At 43.2% G+C, this 19,277-nt stretch overlaps 1 protein-coding gene across 1 annotated transcript; it reads right to left on the bottom strand.

Moving 5' to 3' along the window:
- Nucleotides 1–8,490: 8,490 nt before the first annotated feature.
- Nucleotides 8,491–12,453, bottom strand: LOC121765533 (sphingoid long-chain bases kinase 2, mitochondrial-like). Its single transcript, XM_042161725.1, has 12 exons — nucleotides 12,125–12,453; nucleotides 11,817–11,893; nucleotides 11,406–11,459; nucleotides 11,263–11,322; nucleotides 10,806–10,880; nucleotides 10,662–10,708; nucleotides 10,514–10,554; nucleotides 10,315–10,399; nucleotides 10,081–10,195; nucleotides 9,865–9,987; nucleotides 9,375–9,475; nucleotides 8,491–8,996 (listed from the first exon to the last, which is right to left on the bottom strand). Exons 1-12 carry the CDS (start codon nucleotides 12,273–12,275, stop codon nucleotides 8,867–8,869), a joined length of 1,059 nt encoding a protein of 352 aa, XP_042017659.1. The 5' UTR covers nucleotides 12,276–12,453; the 3' UTR covers nucleotides 8,491–8,866.
- Nucleotides 12,454–19,277: the final 6,824 nt, after the last annotated feature.

Genomic DNA, 19,277 nt, shown 5'->3' with positions numbered 1-19,277 from the left:
ATTCCCCCGCGTCCGCAGATGAAATCCTCATACGCAGTCCTCTCAGCGACGGCAGTATTCAGCTCGGCCTCCAGATCTTTCTTTTCGGACTCTAAGTCCTTATTGTCGGCCTCCAGCTTCACTAAACAAGCCAAGAGTTCGTCATTCTTCATCTGGTCAGCTATGGCTTTTTTCTCAGCTTCGTCTAAAGCGGAAGAGTACAGCCGCTTCCAGTGAAGTACCTCCAGCTCCTTAAGAGTTAAGAATACAAAGCAGCTATGTCAGTTCGGCATTTCAGTTTACTGAGCAGGTAGTAAACCACAACAGGAGTAAAAGAGAGTACGAAAAGCTATACGAAGACACAAGTGTAGAAAGAAGAATTTTTTCATTCATAAGAAAAAAATTTTTACACAAGGAGGGCTTCAAGGCCATTTTACAACAAGGAAGAAACTAAACTAAGAGAAGGGAGACGAAATCATACTCCGCCAGCTTCGTCTCCGGCTCCTCGGTGAGGTTCAGCTTCCTTCTCCTTGTCTGCCTCAGCTTCAGCCTCGGCCTCCCTGCTCCCCCCAGCCTGCTCGGTGCCCCCATCACCGATCTGCAGCACCTCTTGCTCGGCCTGCCCGTCTCCGGTCTGCTGATCAAGCTGCTCGGTCTCACCCTCTCCGTGGAAAATTGGAGCGGGTGAAACTGGCCCTAAGGAGGCAAAGATAGCCTCCATATTCTCGTCCCGGTCAGCTCGGCAACTACGAACTCGGTCAGCAGAAAGCAGGACCGAGGACGAAGCAAGCTCCTCAAGGAGCGGCAGACTCTGGAGACGAGCTGCTATCTCTCGGCCGTACAGCGGCAGGACGACTTCGGGCCCCTGCTCGGCATTATCGGTCATCAGTTTCAGCAGATCACCGACAAAGGCCGAAAATTGATTGCTCAGAAAGAGTTTCTCCGCGAAAGCACGGAGAACCTCCCCTTGGGCAACCACGGCGGCAGCATCCCTCCGTTTCGTCTGCTCTTGCTGGATGATGAGCTGGTTTTTGGCAAACTGGGCTTCATCCTGGGCCGAGATCCTAGCAGCTCTGGCCTTCTCAAAGTCTGCCTTAGCCTGTTCGGCCTGGTGACGAGCAGCCGCCAACTTCCTCTGCATCTCAGCATAGTCGCTGGACGCTTTAGAGAGTTCGACTGCGACGAGCTTGCTGAGCATGCTATTCCTCTGAAAATGGAAAAAGGAAAGAGTCAACAGAGGGGCCACCAAAAAAACATAGGAAAGAAGCAAAGCCAAAGAATCAAGAAGAGAAGTTACCTCGGCAAAGTCCGTTGGCCATGCAAAAGGCTCACAGACATGCTCCGAAGGGGGCGCCAAGACGATGTCTCTCTCCGGCGCTCTTGGGGGCTTCTGGGTCTTCCCCTTCCTATTTGCCGAAGTCGACTCCGGCTTTTTTGGATCCGAAGAAGAGGTCTTTTGCCTCTTCGGATTCTTCTCGGCATCAGGCGCCGAGCTGGTAGCCTTCTGTTTCTCCGGCTCCTTAAGCTCAGAGGATTTGCGGCTAATCTTATTTAGCAAGTTCACTGCCAAAAAGCAAGAAAGCAAGGTTAGTTTTCGCCACAAAAGCAGTAAGGCACAAAAAAGAATTCCTCACCCTCGGTCTCTTCGTCCGAAGACGAGGAGTCGAACACGAAGTCGCCCTTGACGAGCTCAGACTCCAGGTACTGCTTCCTAATCATAGGAATCTTATTGAGCTCGCCCTCGAGCTCGTCCAACGGTTCTAACCGAGGATGAGGAATCACGGACTTCGGCCCTCTCCAGGGAAAGCCCGGAGCCGCTGTCCTATTATAAAAAAAGAAACGATTTTGCCATTTCGGCCATTTGGTTTTACAAAAGGCTCTAAAGGGCTGTAAAGGGATCAAGTAAAACCAAGATCCCTTCCTCTTAAACTGGAAGAAATTAAGGATTGCCCTCAGAGACAGATCCTTATCTAGCCTACGCAGTTCGGCAGCAAAGGCCGATAAGTGCCTCCAAGAGTTCGGAGTCACCTGACCTAAAGGGAGTTGAAAAAAATCAAGCAGCTCTACAAAGGCAGGGGGAAGAGGGAAACGAAGCCCGCATTCCAAGCCGGCTTCATAAATGGTGGCGTAACCCTCCGGCGGCGAGTCAGCCCTATGAAGGTCGTCGGGAATCGCAACCTTCCCCCCAGGAAAAAAATATTTTTCGTGTAGGGATATCACAGTATCCTTACTCAAGATGCTGTGAAAGTATTCTACGGTCTTCTCCCCGGACTCTTTCCGGCTAGAAGATCCCTTACCCCCTTTCCTACCGCTACCTGACTCAGAAGAAGAAGAAGAAGAAGACATGATTCTTACTCTTTGAAAGTCTGAAGAAATTCTGAAGAAATTCTTGAAAGCGGAAGGAAATTTTTACGCAAAAGAGAGAGAATACAGAAGAAGCAATAGCAAAAGTGTTCAAATGATGAAGAAAGGACGTATTTATCAGATTCGGAGAAGATTTCAAAATCATCGCACCGTTTCGAATCCCACCTTTTCAGGATTCAACGGCCGGATTTTACTGTCGCATTTAATGCAGTCACGCGCAACGCACGTCCCCTGACGTCAGCCTCCCCCGTACCTTTATCCAGAATGCCGAAGTGACTCGCTTCGCCGAAGTGATTCACTTCGCTTTTCGGGGGGGGGTAGTGATGGGGTACGAACTAAACAACTAAACCCTAATGCCGAGCCCAATAGCAGTGACGGCCCATTAGCCCAAAACCCAAGAAAGAGTATCAGTTCGGCACGACCAAAGAGTTCAGTTCGGTTCGGCACAACCAAAGAGTTCGGTCGCAGCCTACAGCTCGGTAAAAGCCAACCAATCAAGCTCTACTCTCAGATCGGCAAAAGCTGCTCGGCAATAGTTCAGCAGTTCGGTCTCAGTATTCGACCGAACTGGGAGATAGTGGACTCATGCAGAACCTCCACGACCTCCACTACACGATCTATTTAGTGGTGTCAACTCATGCAGGATCTCATGCAGGATAGCGGACCAAACAAAGAGATAGTGGACCCATGCAGGATCTCATGACCTCCACGACATCCACGACCTAGTTAGTGGTGATGCAAGCCACGACCTAGTTAGTGGTGATGCAAGCCACGATCTTAGTTCAATGTATAAATAGAACTTAGATCAGATAGACTAAGGGGGAGAAAAAGAGCTCTGTAGACATCAAATATCATATAGCAAGTCTGTATTTGTAAGCTGTAAACCAGATCAAGCAATACAATCTTGCCCTCCTTTCTTCCCGTGGACGTAGATTTACCTCAGTAAATCGAACCACGTAATTCCTTGTGTCGTGATCTATATTTATTACCCGCATTTACTACCATCAAAAATTCGCCCAACCATCACTGGCGCCGTCTGTGGGAAACAGAGAACCAAATCTGTGATAAAAGCGAGTTTTTGATCCTCTTCCACCAAAAAAATGCATACCAGATCACATAATACCCGTGCTTCCGTCCGTGATAACCATGAGGAAGCTAGTCCAGCCCGCAGGTCTGGAAAACAGCCTCGGGAGAAATCTACTTCCAGTTCTCACGGAGAAGGAACAAGCCGCTCAAAGACTCATCGCACCGAGTCTTCCCAGCAGCCCGATTTGAACGAGGCTGTCAAGTTGTTTTTGGCCGAGAAGCAGGAAGAGTTCTTAATTTTCCTGCAAAAGGGCCAAAAGCCGGAGACGAAAACGGTGGATTCTCCCTCCTCATCCAGACATGAAAGTCACTACCGCAGTAGTGCCGTGTCTTCCAGGAAGAAGAATCCTCAACCCCGACATGTTCCTGTTCCTCCTCGGTACCGGAATCACAGGAGAACTCCATCTCCTCCATACCGAAGAGATGTCGGGTTCGCCATGTACGGAGCGTTGAAGACTCCGTTCTCGGACGATATCACCCGAACTCCCTTGCCACAGAACTACCGAACTCCGTCGATGACTTATGACGGGTTAGTGAATCCTCATGACTTCCTGGGACGCTATCAGTATAACATGGCGAACCAGGGTCTCAATGAGGTACATATGTGCAAGCTGTTTCCCGAGCTGCTTATCGGGAACGCAAGAAGGTGGTTCGATAGCCTCCCCCAAGGCAGCATTAGATCTTACCGAGATCTAATGGATGCTTTCCACAGGAGGTTCTTTCAGAAAGCGGAAGCCCGAATCACTTCGGCTCAGCTGCTTTCTATACGTCAAGGTCGCGACGAAAAGATCAGCGACTTTATGACGAGATTCCACAAGGAATGCCTACAAGTAGATGATCTCAATGATCTACTTGTCATTTCGGCATTCCAAATGGAATCCTGCCCGGAGCTCTCTACAGAAAGCTCGTGGAATGCAGTCCGCAAACAGCTCAAGAGATGTGGGACATTGCGGACCAGTTTTCTCGTGCCGATGAGGCAGACCGTCGAAAACGGTCTTTAGACAGCTCATCTAGAGAAGAAAAAAAGAAGCCCGATCATAGCGATCAGAGGCTTCCTCGCCGAACTCCTTCCCCACTAAAGGAGGGATATCGGTCATCCGAGGTGATCAAAAAAGAGCAAAAGAGTGTTTGCAGATTGCGCTTAAAAGTGCCGAGCAATCAGATCGGCACCATCAAGCATAGCAATCACAGCAGCCGGAGTCAGAGGCAGGCAAAATGACCGAAGTCACACCGGAGCCGAACTCGATGGTGTACGGCACTGAAGCCGTGATTCCGGTTGAGATCGGCATACCCAGTCCCCGAACTCTTAATTTCTCAGCAGAACTGAATGAGGACGGACTGAGAGCCGAACTAGATCTGGCCGAAGAAAGAAGAGAATTGGCCTGCATAAAAGCAGCCAAGTACAAGGAGCAAGTAGCCCGGTATTATAACCAAAGGGTGAAAAAGCTGCAATTTCAAGTGGGAGATCTCGTCTTGAGAAACAACGAAGTAAGCCGAGCAGAAAAGCTGGGCAAACTCGAACCCACATGGGAAGGTCCATATCGGGTGTCAGAAGTCCTCGGCAAAGGGTCTTACAAATTGACTTACGTGTCAGGAGAACAAGTACCCCGAACATGGCACATTTCCAACCTCAAGAAGTTCCATTTGTAAGAGACAGTCCGGTCAGTCAGTCTTGTGTCTGGTTCGGTCCTAGGGGTATGTGCTTTCTTTGTTTTTTACTTGTTTTTCGTCTTTTTATTTGTCTATGTGCGTTTTGTCTGTCTATGTGCGTGTCGTCTCTTACAAATGTTACTGAGGTATCTTGTTCTTCGAAGGCTGATCCCCTTTTTAGAACATATATAAGCCAACGATTGTGAGTCCAAGCTTCTAAGGAGGATACAAGACCACAATTCAGCTTAAGAAACAAGCAGTTCGTCTGAAACGAACTGCAACAAAGGGAAAGTCCGATCCACGCGATAAAACTCGCCGAATTAGGACAAGGGAAAGTCCGATCCCCAAATTAGGACAAGGGAAAGTCCGATCCGAGCGATAAAACTCGCCAAATTAGGACACAAGCTTAGTCCGGTCAAAGAAATTTACTTCATAAGACCAAAGACGAGTCCGGTCAAAGAAGTTTACTTCATAAGACCAAAGACGAGTCCGGTCAAAGAAGTTTATTTCATAAGACCGAGGACCAAGTCCGGTCAAAGAAGTTTACTTCATAAGACCAAAGACGAGTCCGGTCAAAGAAGCTTACTTCATAAGACCGAGGACGAGTCCGGTCAAAGAAGTTTACTTCATAAGACCGAGGACGAGCACGATGAAATTTTTTCGCTGAGCTGTAAATACGCAGTGATAGAAGCGAAATGAAGATTTCATTTATTAAAACTTGTTCGGCATACAACTCCGCTGCCCTACGAGAAGGCGTTACGCTATTACAAAGGACTATTCTACTGTCCACGGTTGCTAAAGTTGAGCCACCTATTCAAAAAATCCTCGTGAAGCCGAGTTCGGGCGTTCCGGGCAGCTGAAGAATAAGCAGGTCGACGAGATGCTCTGATCGACCTACCGCCTCTTCCTTGAGTCCGGGAAGTTCTGGCACCTCGGCGGCGAAGAGTCTCTTCACGAAGCATTTGTTGATCTTGCTCACTCATAATCACAGCTCCTCTACGAACTTCAGTCCGTCCTTGTCTTGACGTTTCCGGTTGCTCCTGAGTCCGTTCTCGTCTTGACGTTTCCGGTTGCTCCTGAGTTCGTTGCTGATTTGGAGTAGGATTTTGAGCAAGTGGATCAGAGGTTTGAGCTGGAGTGTGAGCATCTGTTGGCGGGAAATGCCTAAGGAATCTCTCGATTGAAGGACGCCGGGAAAGAACGATGTCGTACCGAGAAGCCCAGCGCCGCAATGATTTCACAACTTGTTGGCAAGCCGAGCTCTCCAGCGCATTGTTCCTCCGGAGTACATGAAGCTCTTCCCACAGTTCATCAACTTGATTCTGAACTTCAGATATGCTCATTCCCCCGCGTCCGCAGATGAAATCCTCATACGCAGTCCTCTCAGCGACGGCAGTATTCAGCTCGGCCTCCAGATCTTTCTTTTCGGACTCTAAGTCCTTATTGTCGGCCTCCAGCTTCACTAAACAAGCCAAGAGTTCGTCATTCTTCATCTGGTCAGCTATGGCTTTTTTCTCAGCTTCGTCTAAAGCGGAAGAGTACAGCCGCTTCCAGTGAAGTACCTCCAGCTCCTTAAGAGTTAAGAATACAAAGCAGCTATGTCAGTTCGGCATTTCAGTTTACTGAGCAGGTAGTAAACCACAACAGGAGTAAAAGAGAGTACGAAAAGCTATACGAAGACACAAGTGTAGAAAGAAGAATCCACCGTGTTACCTTAAATTGGACGACGCCCACAACCGGTCTACTAAAACAAAGACTTAGACTTTGTTACGTTTGCTTATACATTTAAATATGCAATAAACAACTATTAAATGTAAAATATAACAACATTATGACAAAAATAATCTGTTGCATTTATTGGAAAATAACCATTAGAGTTTTACAGTATGCAATCACTCGAAAGGTGATTTCTAGTATACAAAACCCTAACAACAACTTCTGGGCCCTTTGCCTGTTCCGCTTCTTCTTGGTGGCGGAGCCCGAGGCGGCGACGACGGCAGAGGCAGAGGCGCGGCGGGGTGGGCGGGGGAGCGGGTGGGGGACGGCTCCATGTCTGACAGCTCGTACGAATTCGTACTAAAATCGGGATCGTACTGGGTGTTGGAGTCAAAGGGTCGGTATTCAGAGTCTGCACCTGGCCACCGTGCATCACCACTGAACATCGGACTATTCGGACTTGGGTAATCACCTGGATTCATTTTATATAAGTGAAATAGGGAATGATGAATGAAAGAGTGAAATGTTGAAGAGTGGAAGGAATGGTGGTGTATATATATAAAATTTTTGAAGAATTAAAAAAAATAAAAAAAATATAAAGAAAAACGTGTTGCATCGTCCGCGGTATCATCCGCCTCGCCCGCAATTGGGCGGACGATACCACGGACGATGCATGGTCGAAGCCCTATCGTCCGCGGACGAAGCATAGGGCGCGGACGATGGATGTGTCATCGTCCGCATGGCTACAGTGGCGGACTATCGTCCGTCCCATTGTGGATGCCCTAACAAAAGTGTGAAGAATATGGGTGTGTTTGCTCAAAGTGACTACCAAATCATATATAGTAGTACTATTTTCAATGATCATATTTTACACTTATCGCACTAAAATTTTGACTGTCCGTGATTAAAGAGCAATATTTCCATTTTCTCTTACTACTACGTACTATTCTACTATTTTATTCTCTTTGTACTTTATACTCTCTTCGTCCCCAAAGAATATACATTTTAGGTTCGACACGGATTGTAATGCAACTTTGGTAAAGTAAAAGAGAGGTAGATAGAAAAAGTAAATAAAGTATTGTTAATGGAGAATGCGTGTCAACTCATTAGAGAGAAAAAAAGTCAAAAATTAGAAAGTGCACATTCTTGTGGGTCGAACTAAAAAGGAAAGAATGCACATTCTTGTAGGACGGAAGGAGTATTATTCATTTTTTACTTAACTCAATAAAAATCGTTTTCTTAAACCATAGGCCAAAAAAAATTGATTACTTGAGAAGGGACTTTGCATAAAATTAAAGTACAAAATGACCAAATTATCCATATTGTATTTTGTTCCTTCGAGTAATGTGATCAATAGTACTATAAATTTTTAACTTTTTGCCAAAATTTATACTAGTACTATAAGTTTATCACTCTCTCCCGCAAATGCATTTTACCTGGAAAAATGAGTTATTCGAAATTTCATAGTCTATTCAATTTTTTTATAACGTCAAAACAAACAAGGTATGAAGTGGTAAATCAATCGTGGTTGGGGGTATTCCCCCCTCCACCACCTTCATTCTACCAAAGTGGCAAATAAACAGCTTGAAATTTTCCATGTCCATTAAAATCACCAAGAAATTCTTTTGATCAACCACACGACTCGAGACGAAACAAACCGATATGCATATAAAATTGTTTGTTAGTAAACGATGATTGCTTTGCTCCCAAACAACTTTTTAAACCAACAGAAAATTCGTAAGCTCGTTATTTTTCCAAATAAGATTCCCATTCTTTTAGGATAAATCTAAAATATGCTTAAGAAACTAAGGCGATAATAAGCTGGATGGCTGTTGGGGAAAAACCAATAATACATGCATCCTCCCAAAAAAGCTATCCTTAATCCTAGTTTACATCCTTACCCGCAGTATTAGCACGAATATACTGGAAAACCCTTTCTCTTCAGGCGGGATATGCTGGACTCTTCTTTTCCATAGTGAGTGTGATGGCAGCGCTCGACAAAACTGGAACTTAATGACACTGGGATCAGCTTTTTCTTAAGCATATAACTTTCTCGTATTTGAGTAAGGTGCTAGGATATCATTTCTATTACACTAGGCAAATTGCTGAACTTTCTTGGAAGGAATCCCAAATATTCCCCATCCGACTGGACAAATATACTGCGACTGCCACCAATCTCCTCGACTTCAATTGTACATGCACTGGAAGAATACAGAGGAATATTCCATGTAAAGAACATAACATTTGGCAGATCATAAACAGATATAAGCAAGCAAAATTGTAAACTGGGAAAAGTAGGATAGAAGACAATATTTAGGCTGGCACTTAGTCGCATAGCCCCCCCCCCCCCCCCCCCCCCCCCCCCCCCTCTTCATAAGTTGCAGACTTACATCCGGCACTCTTTATGTTCAGAAACATGAGATTAATTTCTGTTGGATCATTGATGTGGCCAATTTCATGGAGTATTAAAATTTGATTACAGTATTAGGTCTATGATATGCTGAAGCTCCAAAACCAGGGATTGCAGCTAATAAGTGAAATATTAATGAGAAAGGGAAAATAATTCCCACATAGTTTACCTTTTAGAAGATACATTTTTCACAGACAAGTGTGTTCCATTGTATAGCTTGTGCAGCTTGAGGATGAAATCATACCATTTGAAGTCCTGAAGAGCAACCACCTGAAAGAAAGCAAGTTTGGGCTATTACTTCCTTTTCTTTATTTTACTTTATGTTATTGCATCTTGCTGGGATTCAGTTCAGGTTGTGGCTAAAGAAAAGGCTCATTGAATAATTAACAAGCTGAGCTCGAGGACAATAGATTTGGCTCGTCAGCTCACGAACTACTCACTTTTCAAGCCTATTGGTTATTGCCGAACCCTAAGTTCAGTTCATTCTTGAACTTGCATGCTGTACAAGCCTGAGGTCATTTAAGTTGATAAATGAGTATTTATGAACCAGGTTTAGCCACCTGCTGAGTTAATACTTTTGATTTGAGCGAAATCTAAGCCTATATATTTGGTTGGGATGGGGTTGTTTATAGCCCTAGCTAAATATGTATCCATTGCACCTCAAAATTCCTGCTAGACGGATGTGCGTTTGGTGTAATCTTCATTCCACCACCAAAATATTTGGCATTCCCAATGCAAAGAGCTGTTACCTGGGAATAAACTTCCCAGTCACCATCGTCAACCTTTGCGACATAGCCAGAGAGTGGAAGATTATTTTATGAAAAAGTTGATACACAGGGCAAGATAAATTTAACTAAGAAAAACATTAAGATTACCTTTATTCTAAGATCCTTGTTGTGGTGGCCAAAAAATGCTTGCAAAGCACCTATAACATAACACAAATTACCAAACTTCTTGTATCTTGATGCATAATAACCGGCCTTAGCGCTCCTGCAAAGTTGCCATAACTAGAGGTAAAGAGCCATGATATACATTCAAGGACACAAAGCGTTGCCCACAAATTTATGCTTACAAATGAAATCAAGCATTGCCAACAAAGTTATGCTTACAAATGAACATCAGCAACATTTATGAAATAGTGCGACTCTGCACTCTCTCCAGTAATAACGCCAACATCAATGCGAGATCTTATCCCTGAAAATACACGAGAAGAGAAAATAAAAGCACTTAGTGTTATAGGGTTGCATTCAATTACAAAATCCGACAAGGTGAAAAAGTACCCCAAGGATCAACAAGTAGCAAGTTTACCTTTCGAAATGCGTTCAATGGCTTCATAAGGGTCATTTTTCCTGATATAAACAAAGAAAATTGAATCACATTAGTAGCTAGTCTAAGGTTATTTTATAAGTGACAGAAACCTCCTCTAGGAAAACCAAAATCGGGAGATTGAGCTGACCAGCCAAATGTTCTAGCAAAGTCAGATCCAGTTCCCAAGGGAATAAGCTGTAGAGAGAAAAATGAAGGTAAACAAAAATATGAATTCAACTTATCATATAAGAACAAATTATGATGCATTTATAAGAAAATTATATTCACTTACACCAAGAGCAGTTGTATGGCCAGATTGTTCGTGATCAGAAACTGGCTTCCCACCCCAGAAGAAGCCATTAACGACCTGCAGTTTTAAGATCAGTTGGGTAATATTTCAGGAGAATGACAGCAGGCCAATATTTAGTGTGCAAAATGCGAACATTTTATATTTTGGATGAGCCTCTTATAACTCACAAGGATATACTTACTGAAGTTTCACATTATAGCAGAAATACTGTATTACCTACTTCAAGAATTATGATCTGCAATATAAGCTGATCTCACATAGTTTCAGATATCTCATTTATAATCTAATCACCAGTTGAGTTATCATATAACTCCTCTTACATTGGCACATTATTGTATCCGCCAGTGCAAGCAGAAGAATATGCAGCTTGTAATTAGTAGTTTCCCTCAAACCTTATATAACGATGATACCAGTTTAATGGTAAAGGACGAAAACACACCTCATGAAGGGTTCCGTCACCTCCTACTGCAATCACTGCATCAGCACCCTCACGTATGGCCTAACCACAGAATATGACTCAGACTCCATATTTTTTGTCCAATGCAGTCAGTCAAATATAATACTGTAGTTAGTTTTTCTCACCTCCCTTGTAATATCAATGGCATGGCACGGACCAGAAGTCAGAGATTCGCATATCTGCCCAGAAATATCAAAAAATGATAAAATTAAATGTATTGAATAAGATATACTAGTACTATTAGACAGTGGAAACAGCAAATTCCCTGATTCAGAGCTAGCAACAAAACAAGGCCAAGTGAGAATGCAACAAGATAGGTTTATCGAAATATTCATATGCATTATGTCGAGAATAGGACTAAAAACACAATTGCCAATAATCCAGTAACAGAGACTGGCAAAATTGGTCTCGAATTATCAGAACTAACTGATCGTAAATGCAACGTTCAATCTCCAAATTAAATTTACCAAATAACCTTCCAAGAGCACCCAAAACTCAAATCGCGGAGTATTTATTTGATCAAAACGCTTACTCACATTGCAATCAGAACGAAGGCGAGACCTCAGGAAAGGCAATAGTTTCTTCCACTCCTTGCCAGTCCTTCCATTAGCTCCTGCTCCAGTTTCAACCATTTTAGACTAATAGCTTAGCATTTAGCAGAAAAAACACTGAATCCTCAAAAGGAAACGACTATTCACACAAAACTAGATTTCAACAACCGCGGACTCTTCTATAACAGTATAAGCACATATCACGAATAAATCGCCACAATTCGCAGCAGTGTTTGTGTTTCCGTGTGTGCGTCGAAAAATCAAACCGGAGCATAGAAAAAATCGGCCGAGACCTCGAGGATTGACGACGAAGACGAGGTCTCGGCGGCGGGAGGTGGCGCCACCGCCCATACAGTCGGCGGCGAGATCCGAAGCGAGCGGTTGCTCTGCTCTGATAAACGAGGGCTTAGCCATTGGGATGATCGCCACTGCACACGAAATCATAATTGCTAAAATGTGCGTATATATCCAATAGTTTTTATTAATATCGGATAATAATTAAGCGATAAGATTTTGAAGGCAAAGTATCTTGATTGAGAGATTAAGAGGGAATCAAGCTCTGTGTAATTAGTGCTTTGAGTACTCCGTTGTTTAATGGTGGCCAGCCGCCGTTATATTAATAATCATCGGACTTTGTCAACAGATGCGAAGTTCTAAATTCAAAATAACGATATGCGTGTCTTTATCATTTATTTCCAATTATTTTTAATTCAGTACTGTATTCTATAGCAAATCAATTTAAATTAAAAAGGGTAATTAATAAAGCTAGCAGTATGGCACCAACTGTATTTCACATTTGTGTATACTGTAAATTTGAAATGACAAGTATTTTTTTAATTTATACTCAGGTTCGTATTCACTCATCTTTTATTTATAAAATTTATGTGTTTCTCAATTGCTTGATTCATGTTTATGCCTGTTTTTCATGTCTGAGAAATATTACTAATCTTATTAGATGATTAGAGCATACACAACGGAGAGCAGGCGCTCGTTCGTCCGTCCGTGCCAGTGGCGCGGCACCGCTATCTGCCGTTGCGCTCTTGCCGCTGGCACGGCGCTGCTCGATGCATCGAGCACGTCCGTGCCAGCGACCAGGCGACGTGGCAGCGTGTGATTGGCCAACAGCATATCCGTTAGAAAATCATTTTTTTTGTTTTTTTATAAAAAATTGAAAATAATACCAAAAAATTAAAAAAATATATTTTCCCAATCCCAAAAAAATGGCCGCTTTTTTGCCCTTTTTCTGTATTTTTTATTTTTTATTTTTTTCCCCGAAATCATCTATAAATACACACATTCATCATTCATTTTTCACATCAAATCATCTCTCATTCATCTCTCATTCATATTTTTCATACAACTTATTACACCTTCATCTCTCACTCAAAACCTCAAATGGATTTCACCCATCTCATTGCGGAAGCGGAGCGCGAATAACAAGAATACTACGAACAACACTGTGCCGCTTATGAAGCATATGTCGCAGCGAACCCCGCCCCTCCTCCTCAACCTACTAGATCAACTCGCCGCTACATCCATCGTGACCAGGAGGGAGCCCACGAAAGACTCGTTGCCGACCCGCCGCGGTTTCCGGAAGATTACTTTAGGCGACGTTTTCGCATATCAAAGCGCTTGTTTATGCGTATTGTCAACACATTGTCCGTCCGTGTTGAATTCTTCCAAACAGGACCAGATGCAGCCGGTCGACAAAGTCTCTCGGCGTTGCAGAAGTGTACGTGTGCCATCCGACGACTCGCTACTGGGCAAACGGCCGACCTGTTCGACGAGTATTTGCATGTCGGTGAGTCCACTGGAATCCTTTGTCTTAAATTTTTTTGCGAGGGCGTTCGTACAGCTTTCGGTGATAAATTTCTTTCGGGCACCCACCACCGATGATTGCCAACGGTTGCTTCGTCTTCACGAATCAGTCCATGGCTTTCCCGGAATGCTTGACAGCATTGACTGCATGCATTGGAGATGAAAGAATTGCCCGACTGCTTGGAGCTTAAGCGGCCACAAAGGCGGCGGCCCAACAGTTATCCTTGAAGCGGTCGCCGACTACCACCTATGGATTTGGCATGCATATTTCGGTGTTGCCGGATCCAACAACGACTTGAATGTGCTGCATTCTTCACCCCCCTTCAATGATGTGTTGAATAGTGTAGCACCGGCAATCGACTTCACCGTCAACGGAAATGTATACCACATGGGTTACTATCTCGCTGATGGTATCTACCCAAGGTGGTCGACTTTCGTGAAGAGGCTCAGTAACCCGCAAGACCCGAGACGGGTTCTTTTTGAGCAGCGTCAAGAGTCCGCGCGGAAAGACTTCAAAAGAGCCTTTTGGGCCCTTCAAGCCCGATTCAACATTGTGAAGGCTCCGGCTCGGCTGTGGTACGTGAAAAATATTGCCGACATCATGTACACGTGTATTATCTTACACAATATGATTATAGACGACGAAGGACCGAGGGCGGCTAGCTTCTACGATGAGGATGAAGCCGGAAGCTCAAGTGCGAGGTCTCCCCCACGCCGAGGTGTGCATACGACGGTGGGTGAGAGGATCGAAAAAAGGCACACAATGCGTGATACCCGAACCCACGTTGAGCTACAAGAAGACCTAATCAAACACGTGTTGGCGAAATTCGGCCACGAGTAGTGGGTTTTTTAATTTTATGAATTTAATTATGTAATTTTTAATTTTTAAGAGTTTAATTATGAAATTTTTAATTTTTAGGATTTTAATTATGTAATTTTTATTTTTTAGGATTTTAATTATTTAATTTTTAATTTTTAATGTATTTTGTAATATTATTTCGGGTATGTGTAATGTATTTTAATTTTGTGGAAATGTTTTTATTTAAATTGAATAATGGAATGGTGAGACCCTTGTGCTCGTCCTTGCGAAAGAGCACGACTGTGGGTGTTGTGCTCTTGCCTAAGAGCAGGCAGAAAAAGTGGGGTCGGGCCCACAATCGTGCTCGTTGGCAAGAGCACGGTTGTGGGTGCTCTTAGATCCTTCTCCCACCGGAAACACATTACTCCCTTCGCCCCCCTAATTATGCACTATGCACTTTGATTCCGGCACGTGTTTTAAGAAATATAAAAAAGTGGGTTGAAAAATTAATAAAATATGAATCTCATTTTTATATACTCCCTCCTTCCACCATTTAAAGAACCCTTATGCCATTTTGGTTTGTCTACGATTTATAGAATCATTTACTTTATTCCACTTTTAGAATGCGGACCACACATCCCACCAACTTCTTACATTCAAAATCTAATATGAAACTAATACTGTAAAAGAGTTCCACTCTTATATTCCACTTACTTTCTCCCTTTACTTTTTTTCATAAAGTCAAATAATTTCTTAAAACTCGTGTCGAGTCAGAATGACTCTTTAAATGGTGGATGAAGGGAGTATTAGTTTTATACTCCCTCAATCCCACAATAATTCACTTTTTTCAATTTTGGTCCGTCCCACAATAGTCACGCTTCATTCTTATCATAAATGGTAAGTAAGTCTCACATTTCAATAACTCACTTCACTCACATTTTATTATAAAGTCAATATAAAAAAAGTGGGTCTCACATTCCACTAATTTTTTCAACCAACTTTTCTTTATATTTCTTAAAACTCGTGCCCACAATAAGAGTGACAATTATTGTGGGATGAAGGAGTAATAAAATGTGAGTTAAATGAGTTAGTTGAATGTGAAGCTTATATACCATTAATAATGGAAGAATAAAAATGATAAAAGTAGACAATTAATAGAGGACGAAGGAAGCAGTTTTTACATGCAATAGTGGGTCGGGTAATCAAGAAATTTTCCATTCACAAAAAGAATGATAACAATAACGTGAAGTGAAGACTTAAAATTGTGATATTTAGCACTGTAGTACAATTTTTCAAACATGTAAATGGAGTTCAAAATTTACTTAGCCAACAAATGGGTGAGTCCTCAACCTTAGAGCGCCAAATTAAAAATTAATTCGGCACCTAAAATTTCATGTAACACGTTGGAGCCAAACGTGAAAAATTACCGTACTTAATTACATGATCCAACATAACATATACTCATTTTACGATTTTGGTCCTGTACATTATCTTTTGAATTTTTGTATCCCGAATATTTCAATTCAGATCACAATTGGTCATAAACTAACAGTTCCGTCAATTTTTAAACGGTCAACGTATTTAACCCGATTTTGACCGATTAAAGATGTTAAATATGATTTTATTTACTCCCTAATTATATTCTTAATTATTTTAATAAATTATCATTTAAAATACAAATGGGCGACGGCGTGAACCGCCGGAGGAGACGTAGGCCGAGAACTCCTCTGCGAAATTCACCAGAGAGAGAGGGCCGGTAGATCTACGGCGAATCTGGTCGGCGGCGGAGGAGAGTGAAAGAGGAGAATCGCCACTGCCTCTTATGGAATGGGAACTTCCGTTTTGTTGAAAGATGAGAGCGGAGCTGACGGTGCTAGGAGAGGATGCCGACGTGAGGCGCCGCTGCCTTCCCATTTTCGAACGAGGACGTTTAGAGATCTTGGGGATGAAGGAGGAGTGATGAGGAAGAGAAATGAAGGAGATTTTAGAGGAGTGAGCGAGCTCTGGCGACGCCGAGGAATGGCGAATTCGCCAGAGAAAAGTGAGAAGGGTGAAAGGGGAACAACTGCTGCTTCATCCTTTTAAATTATGGATTTTGCAAGGTTTCAGTTTGTAAGAGGAGAAAGACCGATGGGTCGAGTATATTGGGGTGGAAAATAATTTGGTATTAACAGCTTTAATTGGTCAAAATCGGGTTAAAAACGTTGACCGTTTAAAAATTGACGGAACTATTAGTTTAGGGCCAATTGTTATCCGAGTTGAAATGTTCGGGATGTAAAAATTCAAAAGATAGTGTCTAAGACAAAAATCGTAAAATAGACATGTTCAGGACCAATTTTGGCATTTACAACAAAAGCATGCAACATAAATAAGAAGACCGGTCCACATCAGAATAACGGAAAAACAAAATTAGATTTCAAACATGAAACTCAAAATCATCATCGTTTCTAACCTAAATACAGATAACAAAAATCATTAACAATAGAGGAGTTATTATCTCTTCTTGGACTTCTGCTTCAACCTCGATTTTGATTTCGAGTCAGAGTGATGAGCCTTCAGCTTCTTCTTGCACATTGTGGTTGGAGGACCGCCGCCACTAGCACCTTCTCTAAACGGCATCCCCATGAGAGCCAACAATCTATGAGCTTCTTTATCTGTATTAGTTGTCGTCCTTATACAAACATCCATGCCCCTCGGCTTACCAAGTATGTGAAAGCTGAGCTCTGGGAACATGCATTGTCTGCTCGCGGAAGTCAATGCTGTAGTTGCTATTTCCATCAATGATGTTGGCGCTCAGAGCATCCGCAGCGGTGGCGAAAGACGCCACCGCCGTCCGCGCCGTTGGCAAGGCGCAGAACCGCCGCCGCTGCAGCCGCGCCGCTGGCACGGCGCTGCTCGATGTATCGAGCACGTCCGTGCCAGCGGACGCACACGTGGCGCGCTCCCATTCGTCAACGGCATAGCCGTTGTGTTTAAACTTTTTTTTATTTTTTTTTTAAAAATCGGTATTTAATTATAAATAATGCTAAAAAATAAAAAAAATATTTTCCAAATCCCAAAAATATGGCCGTTTTTTTCCCGTTTTTTCTGAATTTTTTTGATTTTTTTTTATTTTTTTTTTCCCCAAAATCATCTATAAATACACACATTCATCATCCATTTATCACATCAAATCATCTCTCATTCATCTCTCATTCATAATTCTCATACAAACTATCAACACATTCATCCCCCACTCAAAATCTCAAATGGATTTCACCCATATTATGGCGGAAGCGGAACGCGAAGAACAAGAATACTACGAACAACATCGTGCCGCTTACGAAGCATATGTCGCGGCGAATACCCCTGCTCCTCCTCCTCAACGAACCAGATCAAATCGACGGTACATCCATCGTGACCGGGAGGGAGCCCACGAAAGGCTCGTTGCCGACTACTTTGCCGACCAGCCGCGGTTTCCGGCAGATTACTTCAGGCGCCGTTTTCGCATGTCAAAGCGCTTGTTCATGCGAATTGTCAACACATTGTCCGCACGTGTTGAATACTTTCAAACAGGTGTAGATGCAGCCGGCCGGCAAAGTATCACGGCGTTGCAGAAGTGTACGTGTGCCATCCGACAACTCGCTACTGGGCAAACGGCCGACATGTTCGACGAGTATTTGCATATCAGTGAGTCCACTGGAATCCTATGTTTAAAGAATTTTTGCGAGGGCGTTCGTTCTGCTTTTGGGGATGAATTCCTTCGAGCACCCACCACTGATGATTGCCAACGGTTGCTTCGTCTTCATGAATCAGTCCATGGCTTTCCCGGAATGCTTGGCAGCATTGACTGCATGCATTGGAGGTGGAAGAATTGTCCGACTGCTTGGAGGGGGCAACACTTGAGCGGTCACAAAGGCGGCGGCCCAACGCTTATCCTTGAGGCGGTCGCCGACTACCGCCTATGGATTTGGCATGCATATTTCGGCGTTGCTGGATCCAACAACGACTTGAATGTGCTATATTCGTCACCACTCTTCAATGATGTGATGAATGGTGTAGCACCGGCGATCGACTTCACCATCAACGGAAATATATACCGCATGGGTTACTATACCGCATACGACAGTTGGCCAGAGGATCGAGACAAGACACACAATGCGCGATACTCGAATCCACAATCAACTACAAGAAGACCTAATCAACCACATGTGGGCGAAATTCGGCAACGAGTAGTGTCATTTTTAATTTTTAGGATTTTAATTATGTAATTTTTAATTTTTAGGATTTTAATTATGTAATTTTTAATTTTTAGGATTTTAATTATGCAATGTTTAATTTTATTTGTCATTTGTAATATTTATTGTGGGTTTTAAATGAATTTTAATATTATGGAAATGTTTTTGTGTAATTGAATTTTATATTAATTGTGCTCGTCCTTGCGGAAGAGCACAGTTGTGGGTGTTGTGCTCTTGCCAGAGAGCAGGCATGAATAGTACCGCCCGGGCCCACAACCGTGCCGCTGGCAAGAGCACGGTTGTGGATGCTCTCACCCCTTGAAAATCACGAGTCCTAGGAAGTCCCAAGTTGATGAGCCGATCAAGAAAAAAGCACATCACCTGTCAGATTGGTCTTTTGTGAATGGGGTGTGTGGGGTCGCAACTGGTAAGGCGCAACCGGCTGGAATGATCATCATCGGAGCGAGGCATGTGTTTGTGGTGTTTGTGTGTTTGAGTGAAGCATGCAGGTAGAAATGTGAAAAAAAAGTAGAACCTTAACTAAATTCAATCGAGTCAAGATATTGAGATCATGTATTTTTAACATTTATCGAGTATTCGACCATGACCCCA

Source organism: Salvia splendens, chromosome 2 (assembly GCF_004379255.2).
Source record: "Salvia splendens isolate huo1 chromosome 2, SspV2, whole genome shotgun sequence".
NCBI classification, from domain to species: Eukaryota; Viridiplantae; Streptophyta; class Magnoliopsida; order Lamiales; family Lamiaceae; genus Salvia; species Salvia splendens.
This window is presented reverse-complemented; position numbering and strand designations above follow the sequence as displayed.

Coding starts and splice junctions, on each gene's coding strand:
- LOC121765533 (XM_042161725.1), bottom strand. CDS start 12,275: ATGATTTCGTGTGCAGTGGCGATCATCCCAATGGCTAAGCCCTCGTTT. Junction 10,196..10,314: donor AATGTTGCTGATGTTCATTT/GTAAGCATAACT, acceptor GCAACTTTGCAG/GAGCGCTAAGGCCGGTTATT. Junction 9,988..10,080: donor ACAAGGATCTTAGAATAAAG/GTAATCTTAATG, acceptor TATGTCGCAAAG/GTTGACGATGGTGACTGGGA.